This window comes from Myotis davidii, unplaced genomic scaffold, assembly GCF_000327345.1.
Source record: "Myotis davidii unplaced genomic scaffold, ASM32734v1 scaffold1903, whole genome shotgun sequence".
In the NCBI taxonomy this organism is placed as follows: Eukaryota; Metazoa; Chordata; class Mammalia; order Chiroptera; family Vespertilionidae; genus Myotis; species Myotis davidii.
The window spans coordinates 143,973-156,378 of NW_006293911.1; the positions used below are offsets into that span (position 1 = coordinate 143,973).

The window sequence follows — 12,406 nt, forward strand, 5'->3', positions numbered from 1 at the left end:
AAGACTTCCATCATCTTCTGAGGGTAGTCCCAGAAATATGCAGCCATGATATCAGGATGCTATGGCAATTGTAATGAGGTATGGCAAGCCCAATTTATTCATAACCATGACATGCAACCCCAAATGGGCAGATATTGCAAACAATTTACAACGCTGGCAAAAAGTTGAAAACAGACCTGACTTGGTAGCCAGAGTTTTTAATATTAAGCTGAATGCTCTTTTAAATGATATCTGTAAATTCCATTTATTTGGCAAAGTAATAGCTAAAATTCATGTCATTGAATTTCAGAAACGCGGACTGCCTTATGCTCAGATATTGTTGATATTAGACAGTGAGACCAAATTATGTTCCTCTAATTAATTCCCTTTCAATGTGCATGAATTTCGTGCACCGGGCCACTAGTCTCTATATATAAAAGCCTAAGCAACCGTTAAGACTGAACAACTTGTCGACCAGTGCTATGATGCGCACTGACCACCAGGGAGCAGACACTCAATGCAGGAGCCACTCCTTGGTGGTTAGTGCACTCCCACAGCCAACCTCCTGTGGGCCCTCCCCATCCCCGCCGCTGGCCAACCTCCTGCAGCCCCTCCCCCCCATAGGCCTCAATCACTGGCCAGGCTGAGGGACCCCACCTGTGCACAAATTCATGCACCACGCCTCTAGTTCTCACATAATACAGTAAGTCCCTATGGTGTGAAGGTGGAATATACTTCCATGTGTCCATGCCTTTGCTCATGCTAGTGTTTCTATCTGAAATGCTCTTTTCCACTATACTTGGAGTTATTAAGTTCCTCTTTCTGAGTCTAGCGTGGCCATTGCTATATCTTTATTTAGAACCATTCCTGATTTTCCAAGTTAGTATTTGTCACTTTCTGTTTGGAATAAAAGTATGCCTCTGTGACATTTATTTAATTGTTATTGTTACCATTTTATACCTATAATCACCACAAAAGTATAATTCCTTCTGAGGCAAGGATATCTTTTATCCATCTTTATATTCATAGCACAGTGCTTTGCAGCTATCTAATTCTGACTAAAGAATGACTAGGGGAGTTACAATTATTTTTTCTTAAGACTAAGGCTATAAAATAACATTAGCATATTATATACCAGGTGTACCGGTTAATGCGGATTTTGTAATCAAAGAAAACATGATAATTTCAAGAGAAACATCAAAAGTGCTTTATTCAAGGTAATGTCCATAGCTAGCTACAGATTTCCCCATGTTTAGGTAATTTGTGGAGGATACCCTCCCAATAGGACTTTTCTTGTTTTGAGGCAAACCATTCAGAGACCCAATTTTCCACTTCTTCGTACGCTTTGAAGTGCTGCTCAGAAAGTGCGTGTGCCATCGATCAGAACAAGTGGTAATCTGAAGGAGCAAGGTCTGGTGAATACGGCGGGTGGGTAAATACTTCCCAAGCAAGATCTTTTAATGTGTCTTTAACTGGTTTTTAAGTGTGTGATGGTGCTTTATCATGAAGCAAAATTACTTTGCCGTGTCTTCTGGCCCATTCCGGTCATTTTACAACCAAAGCGTGGTTCAAATTGACCTGGACGTTCTTTGTCTTTCACATCGAAATCATCACTTTTAAAGCGTTTTAACCAGCGTTCACAAGCATCTTGAGATGGAGCATGTTCATCATAAGCTTCCCGAAGTATACAATAACTTTCAGCAGCACTTTTCTTAAAAATAATGAATTAAAACTTCTGGCAAATGCTTTTTTGGCACGAAATTCCACATTTTTAAGCGTAAAAATATCAATGATGTTAACATCTTCAGAAAATTTGACATATGAAGTTTTGAAGCTTGTCAATACAAAATTACATATCAAATTGCATATATATCAGCATATGTGTTAACTCCATCATATTGAAAAAAATCCACATTATCAACCGGTACACCTGGTATTTTATCAGTCTTTGTTTATCGAACCTATATATATGTATTTCAGGCATTTTCATTTTTACAGTGGGTTTTGACAGATTAAACAAGATTCAGTAATTTGGAGGAAAGGACAAGTGAAGAGAAAATTGTATTTGCAACCAGGACTCAGCTTACCACTTTACTAGTGTGTGACTAAGTGTTTTCAAATATTAGCTTTCTCATGCCAAAACCGGTTTGGCTCAGTGGATAGAGCATCGGCCGGCAGACCGAAAGGTCCCAGGTTCGATTCCGGTCAAGGGCATGTACCTGGGTTGTGGGCACATCCCCAGTAGGAGATGTGCAGGAGGCAGCTGGTCGATGTTTCTCTCTCATCGATGTTTCTGACTCTCTATCTCTCTCCCTTCCCCTCTGTAAAAAAAAAAAAAAAATCAATAAAATATATTTAAAAGAATATTAGCTTTCTCATTTGCAAAAAGAAGATAACAGTATATGTTCTATACATGTACAGATTTCTTGAGGAACAAATTAAAAATGAGGTAACATCCATGAAAGCAACTAACACTCTGTTATTCACACTCCCAAGATGAAGAACATGAGTGCGGAGAACTAAATTGCCAAGTAATAAAGAGTGATGTTAAGTACCATATAAATGTCAAGTGTCCCACTTACCTCTTCTAGAACTTGGCTTTGTATTTTATTGTATGCTACTTAAAAAATTATAACTTTTCTTTGACTATTTTATTTAAAAAATCTTTCAGAAATTTTACAAACACATAACAATATTACAGGTACTACATCTTCTCTATATAAGATTTCCATAGACCCAATATAGTGAAATCTACCCAATGGTCATTCTAATGCTATAGATAATTAAGATGATCTCATTAGCTAGAATTTCTGTTCTGTTGACTTAAACAACTGCAACAATCCCTGTCAGAAGTAGTGTCTACACAATGACATACAGGCATGCCACAGAGTATTCAAATATTTGTATTTTTTTATTGCTAAATTGATATTAGAAGTAAACTTTTTTCTTTTATACTCACATGATTTTAGTAGTTTGCTAGAATAAGGAGTACTGTCCTTTTGTTCTACAGACATAGGACAAATTTGTCCTTGAGAAAGCTGTGATGTTTCAGATACATGGGCTGAAAGAATATTTGCAGAGTCTTGACTTTCTTCTTCAACTGGTGGGTGCTATTAAAAAGAGAAAGACAAATATAAATGTTAATATTTATCGTCACAAAAACACCACCTACTGGTAAGTGCATAGACCTACGTAGATTAATTCTCAGAGTAACCTCACATGCTTGATACTTAATTAAAAAAAACCACATATTTTTATTGATTTCAAAAAGGAAGGGAGAGAAAGAGAGAAACATCAATGATAAAAGAAAATCATTGCTTGGCTGCCTCCTGCATGCCCCCTACTGGGGATCAAGCCTGCCACCTGGGCCTATGCCCCTGACCGGAATTGAACCTGGGACCCTTCAGTCCACAGGCTGATGCTCTATCCACTGAGCCAAACCTGCTAGGGTTACTTACATTATTTTTGATTGTTTATTTAAAAAGAAAAATATTTTATATTTTAAATGGCAATCATGAAAGGCCATGTTATGTGATTTTTTTCTTATCAAGTACTTACAAATCCCAAAGAGCTGATGAGAGATAATATTTGTCCTGGGGTTCTTGAATAATCTTGCCTAGGTTTAGCCATTGATGGTGTTATAAGGATATCCATCATATTGATATCTATGGAAAGAAAAGTATATGAAATTTTTAAAAACTTTAACTGTCATTGACTAAGTCTATAATCATATGTCCTGAACTATGCCCCTCTTTCCACATTAAATTATCTACCAATTGGCTTGTGCCAGACACAGGAAAGCCAGATGCCATAGAGCCGTGGTTGGCAAACTGTGGCTTGCGAGCCACATGAGGCTCTTTGGCCCCTTGAGTGTGGCTCTTCCTAAGCCTTAGCAGTACCCTAATTAAGTTAATAACAATGTACCTACTTATGTAGTTTAAGTTTAAAAAATTTGGCTCTCAAAAGAAATTTCAATCATTGTACTGTTGATATTTGGCTCCGTTGACTAATGAGTTTGCCGACCACTGCCATAGAGCAAACATAAAAAAACTAAGCAACTGATTGAAATCATTAGTCTGATAAAACAGTCTTGCTCTGGAATGACTAAAATTCAGTGTAATGACAAAAAGTCTTAGCTTTTCAGGGAGTACTCAGTCACTAAACAAGAGTGTTATCTAACTGGCAACAAAATAATTCTTGATAAATAAAATATTAGAAAAGGTGGTGGTAAGCAAAACTAAGAAATCAAAAGATAGTAGGAATATAAATTAAATTTCAATATCAGAATCTATTTAAGGAATTAATACAAATTATGGGCCTTTCATGTTAATTAAAATATGCAAATATAGGTCAAGATAGAAATTAACACAGATCTTTATATAACACTATAAAATAAAATAATTCAACACCCACACGTAATATATTATTTCTTGACTAAGGACCGGTGCATGAAATTTGTGCATGAGTAGGGAACCTAGACCTTACTGGCAACCAGGGCCCATCTGTGGAGTGACCAGCGGGGCGATCGGGGGCCCCCACTGGCACCCACCTTGGCTGACCTGGGGCCTGCGGGCTCGGGGCAGCTCCTGTGTTAAGCGTCTACCCCAGCCGTGAGCAAATTACGACCCGTGGGCCGTATCCGGTCCGTTTGAAATGAATAAAACTAAAAAAAAAAAAAGACCGTACCCTTTTATGTAATGATGTTTACTTTGAATTTATATTAGTTCACACAAACACTCCATCCATGCTTTTTTTTCTGGCCCTCCAGTCCAGTTTAAGAACCCATTGTGGCCCTCGAGTCAAAAAATTTGCCCACCCCTGGCCTACCCCCTGGTGGTCAGTGCACATCATAGTGACCGGTCATTCTGCCGTTCAGTCGATTTGCATATTAGGCTTTTATTATATAGGACTAGAGGCCTGGTGCACAGTAATTTGCACTGGCGGGGGCGGGAGGGATGGACTCCTTCAGCCCAACCTATGCCCTCTCACAGTTTGGGACTCCTCGGGAGATAACAACCTGCTGGCTTAGGCCTGCTCCCCAGGTGGCAGATGGCAGGCCTGATCCCTCGGTGCCTGCCCCGCCTCCCCGGGTCGCAGATGGCAGGCCCGGATGGTGGCGGGCGGGCGGTGGCTCATGCTGTGCTGCCCCATCTGCAGTATGCAAATTTAACAGCCATCTTTGTTGGGTTAATTTGCATACTCTCCTGATGGGCTGATGGGCGTAGTGAAGGTATGGTCAATTAGCATCTTTGTCTTTTATTAGTGTAGATATGTCAAAAATGGTAAGAGAAGTTTAGGATATAACTTTGCACGGGATATAAGACTTTTAAAAATTGACTGAAAATTTGAATGTAACAAATTTCATTTAAAAGATTAAGTGTCCGCCCTTCCCTCTGATCAGTAGCTATGATGTGCAATGACCACCAGCGGGCAGGTGCGCAACGCAGGAGCTGCCATGATGCGCACTGGCCATTTAAAAATAAACGACACCACAGATCTGGCACCAACAAAACAACATTTGGCTTCCCTAAGTGGAACACAGACCCTGCCACCATCCCAGAGCGACATCCCACAAAATTGCAGCCAACGCTACTAAGACCCCATGGCACAAAATGTGGCCTACAGCCCAGCCCAGCCCAGAAACGATAATTGTGGGCGCTGGGTAATGATGCCACATAGCAACGTCCAGTTTCCTCTCCCTAGCGATTAGCCTCCTTGAAGTTTCTTCAGCTCAGAAACCTGACCTGCTTTATAGTCAGGTGCAAACATTTTATAGTTCAACCAAATGTTTATGAAGCATTTTCACGTGCCTCATCTCATTTGATCCTCACAGAAGTCCTGGGGTAGGTAGATAGGAGACTCAGTGGAATCCTATTTTCTACTGGGCTGAAAAATGTTTAGCCAAATCAGAAAGCAGGTCTAATTAAGCAAGTTTATCTATATACATAAAAGGCTAAATTAACTAGCACATGCGCGATACATATAAAAGCTCTCACTGCAGCCAATTACACGTGCATGTTTCTATCTGTCATTGTCTATTGTGAATTTGGTTGACATTTCTACTATAGAAAAGGACGAATAGCGATATTAAAATATTTCTTCTAATTAATTTCCTTAGTATATGTGTATTTGTTAATCATCACCTGAGGATATTTTTCCATTGAATTTTAGAGAGAAAGCGGAAGGGAGGGGACTAGACAGGGAGAGAGAAACACTGCATGCTCTCGGCAACTGAGGTACATACCCTTGACCGGAATTGAAACCAGGACCCTTCACTCCAGGATCTGATGCTCTAGCCACTGAGCAAAACTGGCTAGGGCCATTTACACCTCATATTGATAAAGCAATAATTTCTCCTTTTTTTGTTGCTAGTTTAATAGTGTAAAACGATTCATTTATTATTTTTAGTGTGTGTGTGATTTGTATTTTCATTTTCTTTACCCCTTGTTTAATAAGGTCTTATTGTTGGTCAAATATATTTGGATAAGTTCTTTAGCTATTAACTGTTCACCATGTTATAGTTATTTTAGGAATTTTACTGATGTTTAATTGGTCAGAATCAGTTTCAGTAGAGGTAAAAAGTAAAGAAAACCCCAGAAATTGTGAGTTTCTCTTTGAAGATCTAAAGATCTTCAAGGACCTTTGAGGACTTAAAAATAATTATATTTTTCATCTTTATTTATTTTTATTTTTTTCAATATATTTTATTGATTTTTTACAGAGAGGAAGGGAGAGAGATAGAGAGTTAGAAACATCGATGAGAGAGAAACATTGATCAGCTGCCTCCTGCACATCCCCTACTGGGGATATGCCCACAACCAAGGTACATGCCCTTGACCGGAATCGAACCTGGGACCCTTCAGTCCGCAGGCCGACGCTCTATCCACTGAGCCAAACCGGTTTTGGCATATTTTTCATCTTTAATTGAAAGGTACCATTACATCTTTCCAGTCTATTTCAGAACAAATAATTATAAAAAAGTGTAAGTTAATGAAATGAGGTGTCTAAAATTTGTTGGATTTTCTTTTTACTCCTCACCTGAGGATATGTGTTTTTAAAAAAATATATTTTTATTTATTTCAGAGAGGAAGAGAGGAGAGAAACATCAATGATGAGAATCACTGATAGGCTGCCTCCTGTACACTCCCAACTGGGGATCGAGCCTGCAACCTGGGCATGTGCCCTTGACTGGAATCAAACCTCTTCAGTTCGCAGGCCAATGCGCTATCCACTGAGCAAAACTAGCTAGGGCAAGGATATGTTTTTTATTCATTTTAGAGAGAGGGAAGGGAAGAGAGAGAGAGAGAGAGAGAGAGAGAGAGAGAGAGAGAAGAGGAAGAGAGAAAGAAATATCAAAAGGTGGCCTCCTGTAGGGGTCTTAATTGGGGATCAAACCCAAACCTAGTGTCCTAACTGAATCGAACCCGCAACATTTTGGTATATGGGACGAAGCTCCAACCAACTGAGCTACCTGGCCAGGGCTAAAATTTGTTGGATTTTAAAAAAGGTACTTACCTGCTATTTTTCTTACCTCTATTCAAAGTAACCTTGGAAAGGCCAAAATCAGTTAATTTAATATGACCTTCATTAGAAATAAGCATATTGTCTGGTTTCAAATCCCTGCAAATACAGAAAATAATAGGATATGATTAAAAGAGAGCTAGTATTGATGTTAGAGTTTTCTTGAGGGGAAGAAAAGTTACAGAAGTCTCTAACCCTATTTATTTCCTTTAAAATAAGGCACTCATTGGTGACTTTGAAACTACAGAAAAGTCTAAAAAGCAAACAACCTTTTGTATATATGAATCTATAACAAAGAAAACTAATTTAATGGTTATCTTTTGCATCATTCATTAGATAGTTCATAAATGAAATCAATGTCATTAGATAAAATAAATCTCAAGCTAGGTCAAAATCCTATTTACTTCTTTCAAGGAGGTTAATAACAAGCTTTCATAGAGCAGAACCACTAAACCTGAATTTCTTTGCCCACCGTAAATCAGCTGGGATTATAAAATACGGTAATTTTGTATGGTGGTAAAGGATTGGAAAAAAACACAATTCAATATTTATTATAATAAAGTGGTACATTCATGATCAAAGGAACATATTATTAAAAACACAAGGAGACGAAGGGAGAACTGATGGAACCCGTTAATTTCACATGTCAATAATAGACTTTAGATAACCTGGATATATGGGCAAATGATTATGCAAATATTTAAAACATAATTTGATTATTTGTGTTTTTAAGTAATAGTCCACAGAAAAGTCAGTTTTTACCTGTGAATGATTCCGTGTCTATGAAGGTAATCTAGAGCCAGTGCCACTTCAGAAATATATTTCACAGCCATCTTTTCATCAAAATAACCATATATATGTAGGAGAGATTTCACATCTCCACCAATAAGATATTCCATTAGCTATCAGAAAGGAGCATAAATGTTGGAAAATAAAACCAATATGATTACATTAAAATTTATATTATTTGAGCATCACAGTTACATATTTTTAGTATGGTTCTCTATGAAGAACCATAGTTTAGTATGGTACCACTCAGTCTGCATTTATACCAGGTTTGGTCATGTTACCATATACAGTGGGGCCCTGACTTACGAGTGTCACGACTAACGAGTTTTTTGAGATACCAGCTGTCTCTTGGCCAATTTTTTGCATTGAGTTGATAGAGTAATTGGAGTTAACGAGCTCGGTCTCGGAATGAATTAAACTCATAGTCAACTGGGGATTAAGCCTGCAACCTGGGTATGTGTCCTTGACCAGAATCGAATCCGGGACCCTTCAGTCCGCAGGCTGACTTTCTATCTACTGAGCCAAACTGGCTAGGGCTACCATATAGTTGTTTTTTTTTGAATTTTTGAATCAATAAAGTCTTAGTATTAACAAAATACAATAACAAAGGATCATAACTGGTTAGCAAATGGTCTCCTCCCTTTTTCCTGGCCCTTGTACTTATTCCAACCTTAGTAACCTATCCATGTGTCTGTATAAATCCCACCTCCATGGTGATATTGATCCTTGGCCTTCCACTCTCCTCATCCCCCATAAAATTGCCTTCTGACTACTCTTAATTATATACACTTATATAATTCCTTAATTATTTCCTGTGTGTTACACTAATCTCCCTTCTTCATTGTAAATTCCTTAGGAATCTTATTTACAACTTTTGTACAAAAAGTTTCGTTGATTCAGTCAATATTCTGGTGAGCAAGGTAACCATATAGTTTCTAAAATAGTTTGCCAAATTCACTTTTTCCCTCTCCACATATGACTATAAATAAATAATATTTATGCGAACCTTTAAGATAATTATGTTTCAAAATAACAAATATTAATGTTATTAATAGACATAAAAGCAGGTAATTTCATTCAGGTAAAAGAGTTTAACTGAAAAAACTATATGGCAGCATTAGCAAATATTAATGTATAATTTTAAATCTTTACTAAATAATCAAGAATAAGTTGAAGATATCATGAACCATCACTACTAAATTCTTCATCATGTATTTGCTAACAAGCATGTTCTCAGCCCGGCTGGCCTGGCTCAGTGGTTGAGCATCAACCTATGAACTAGGAGGTCACAGGTTGATTCCTGGTAAGGGCACATGCCTGGGTTGCAGGCTACAACCCCAGTGTGGGACATGCAGGAGGCAGCCTATCAATGAGTCTCTCATCATTGATGTTTTCTATCTTTTTCTCCCTCTCTCTCTTCCTCTCTGAAATCAAAAATATATATTTTTTAAAAAGGATGTTCTCACTTAACTATGGCATAATATAATTCTGAGAACTTAACACTAATATAATGCTATTATCTAACATATTGTCCATATTCACATTTCTCTGATTTCAATATTATCCCTGAGAGCATTTCTCCCCATCCCTCATGCCTAAGCCAGAATCATGAATGGGATTTAGTTGTCATGTCTTTTTTTAGTATTCTTTAATCTGAAACAGTTATTAGCTTTTTAGGGGGGATAGTGGGAAGCAGTCTTTTATGACATGTGATTATTTTTTCATGATTCAATTCAAGTTATGCATTTTGGGCAGGAATAGTACATTAGCAATGTTGAGTCTTTTTCCGTGACTTCCACCAGGTGAGACACTCAACTAACATCAGTGTGTTCTTTTACTGGTGATGATATCTTTGCTCACTTAAAGTTGTGACTTCCAGATTTCTTCACTGAAGAAGTACTTTCCCCCCTTTGCAATTAATAATTAATCTGGGGGAGATACTTTGAAACTACATAAATAACCTTTTCTCAACAAACTTTCATTCAGTGATTTTAGCAACATGCAACTACAGATCATTTCATTATTGCTGTGTATGGTTGCAAAGTTCTATTATTTCTTTTATACATACTGGTTATTATCCCAAAATTTTCTATAGTTTTAAGCTATAAAATACTGTCTACTTAAGAACTTCATAAAACAAGGTCATTTCTTTCCTCCTCAGGTTAGTAGTTTCCCTGGTACATAGAAGTTAGTCAATATTTATTGATGAAATCAATCATTAAAAACATTTATTAAGCACAGAATCTGTGCTATATGCCCTACTAGTACTGGAAATATATTCTCATCAACAGTGATTACCTATCTTTTCCATCTTTGTTAATCTAAGAAAGAAAAGATAGACCAGTTTAAATGTTCACTTTATTTTCAGGGAGATGTAGGATCTTTACATATTATTTTTGGTGTTTTATATTTCTTCTATGAACTACTTCTATTCTTTGCCCACTTTCTACTGGGGTACTTATCCTTTTTTTATTGCTTTGTAAAATCTCTTTATTAAAAAAATGTTTTTGGATTTCAGAGTGGAAGGGAAAGGGAGAGAGAGATAGAAACATCAATGATGAGAGAGAATCATTGATCGGCTGACCCCTGCATGCCCCCCACTGGGGATAGAGCCTGCAACCTGGGCATATACTCTGACTGGGAATTGAACCAGGGCCTCCTGGTTCATAGGTTGATGCTCAACCACTGAGGTATACCAGCTTGGCAAATCTCTTTACATAGTAGTACATTTAGCCTGTTTTTCTTCTGGACAATAACTATTTTATCCAAACATGTCATTTGACCATGTATATGGTATTTAGTGTCACATGTTTTTAAAATTTAAGCAAATTTTATGTTGTACTTAGTAAATCTTGTGCCATTCTATGATTATAAAAATACTAATATAAATTTTCTTCTAGAAGTTTTATAGATTCCCACTTTTCAGTAGAAATCTCTGATATAAAAGGGGAACATATGCACCTAGCTCTAGATCATACTCTCACAGGGTATTATTATTTCAAGTGACATCAAAACTCAGAACTTGAAAGTATAACAAAAGGACAAAAAGAACTTCAAAGAAATCCAAAATCAAATCCAATTGTTTTACTACTGTTAGCAAAACAATACTGGTATTGTTATTCTCAAAATATTTTAGATATACATCTATTGTATGTTAAAGCAAGTAATTATGTTAATGTTATTTGGATCTCAGATTCTCCGGGTAAAAAAATACAAAAATTTTCTCCCAAACATTTTATAATTTATATATTTTTCAAGATGTTAAGTAAAAATTCTAATAACCTTCCATTGAACTGAAAATACCAGTATAAATTCATGTTATACTTTTGTCTTTCTATAAAGATGTGTTTCCTAGTCCGTCCACTGAAAAGGCCTAAAAGGAATGATAGCCTAGTGGCAATGAAATTTAATAATCACTATCACCTAGATTGTGGTCTCAGACAGTATACAAAGATAATTAGCCAAAGGGGTCCCATTCACTTAAGATGGGACAATTGAAACATAGCTACAGTGGATACAACCTATGTGTTATAAATCTATACAATTCCATGAATTTATAAAGATACTTAACAAAAACTAAAAGGAAAACTATAAATATCTGGAAGTAGCTCTTCTGAAAATTGGTGAAGGAAGGAAAAGAATCAAGTGCTTATTCTGCTTTCCTCATAAAAGCTGTATTTCAGAGTAATAATTTGGATGACAAGGGAAAGTTCTTTATAGAAAAATTCTAGCTAATCAGAACTAAAACAATAATAGAAATGTAAAAATCATCATCTTCAAGCTTTAATAAGATAATATATCCAGGCAATGAATTCAAGGATGACAAAAACCATTATATGAAAGGCTGATCAAGTTCATTATGTTAATCTTTTGATTTTTTTACGTATGTAAATGTTTCCATAATACCGTATTTGCCGGCGTATAAGACGATTTTTTGGCCCTGAAAAATATGCCTCCAAGTGGGGGGTCATCTTATACGCCAGGTACACTTCAGATAGACTGCCCATAGTGCTTGCCCCGTGCCATAGTGGCCTCCCGATGCCCGCCCACTTTATTCCACATACCGTTCAGGCATCAGCAGCGCTGCTGGGTGTATGCTCGGCTGTTATGCGATTTT

At 37.0% G+C, this 12,406-nt stretch overlaps 1 protein-coding gene and 1 long non-coding RNA gene across 4 annotated transcripts in view; one reads left to right on the top strand and one right to left on the bottom strand.

Moving 5' to 3' along the window:
• LOC107183755 overlaps nucleotides 1-3,781 on the top strand; it is an 8,314-nt gene extending 4,533 nt beyond the window's left edge. The window contains exon 3 of the long non-coding RNA XR_001514565.1: nucleotides 3,770-3,781. This is a non-coding gene — a long non-coding RNA (uncharacterized LOC107183755). The remainder of the gene's footprint in view (nucleotides 1-3,769) is intronic.
• MASTL (microtubule associated serine/threonine kinase like) overlaps nucleotides 1-12,406 on the bottom strand; it is a 44,856-nt gene that overhangs the window by 24,270 nt on the left and 8,180 nt on the right. For all 3 annotated transcript variants that reach the window (XM_006767796.2, XM_006767795.2, XM_006767797.2), the window contains exons 3-6: nucleotides 8,263-8,402; nucleotides 7,511-7,599; nucleotides 3,538-3,644; nucleotides 2,939-3,089 (exon numbers count right to left, since the gene is read on the bottom strand). In XM_006767796.2, the coding sequence (XP_006767859.1) occupies nucleotides 2,939-3,089; nucleotides 3,538-3,644; nucleotides 7,511-7,599; nucleotides 8,263-8,402 (487 nt within the window). The remainder of the gene's footprint in view (nucleotides 1-2,938; nucleotides 3,090-3,537; nucleotides 3,645-7,510; nucleotides 7,600-8,262; nucleotides 8,403-12,406) is intronic.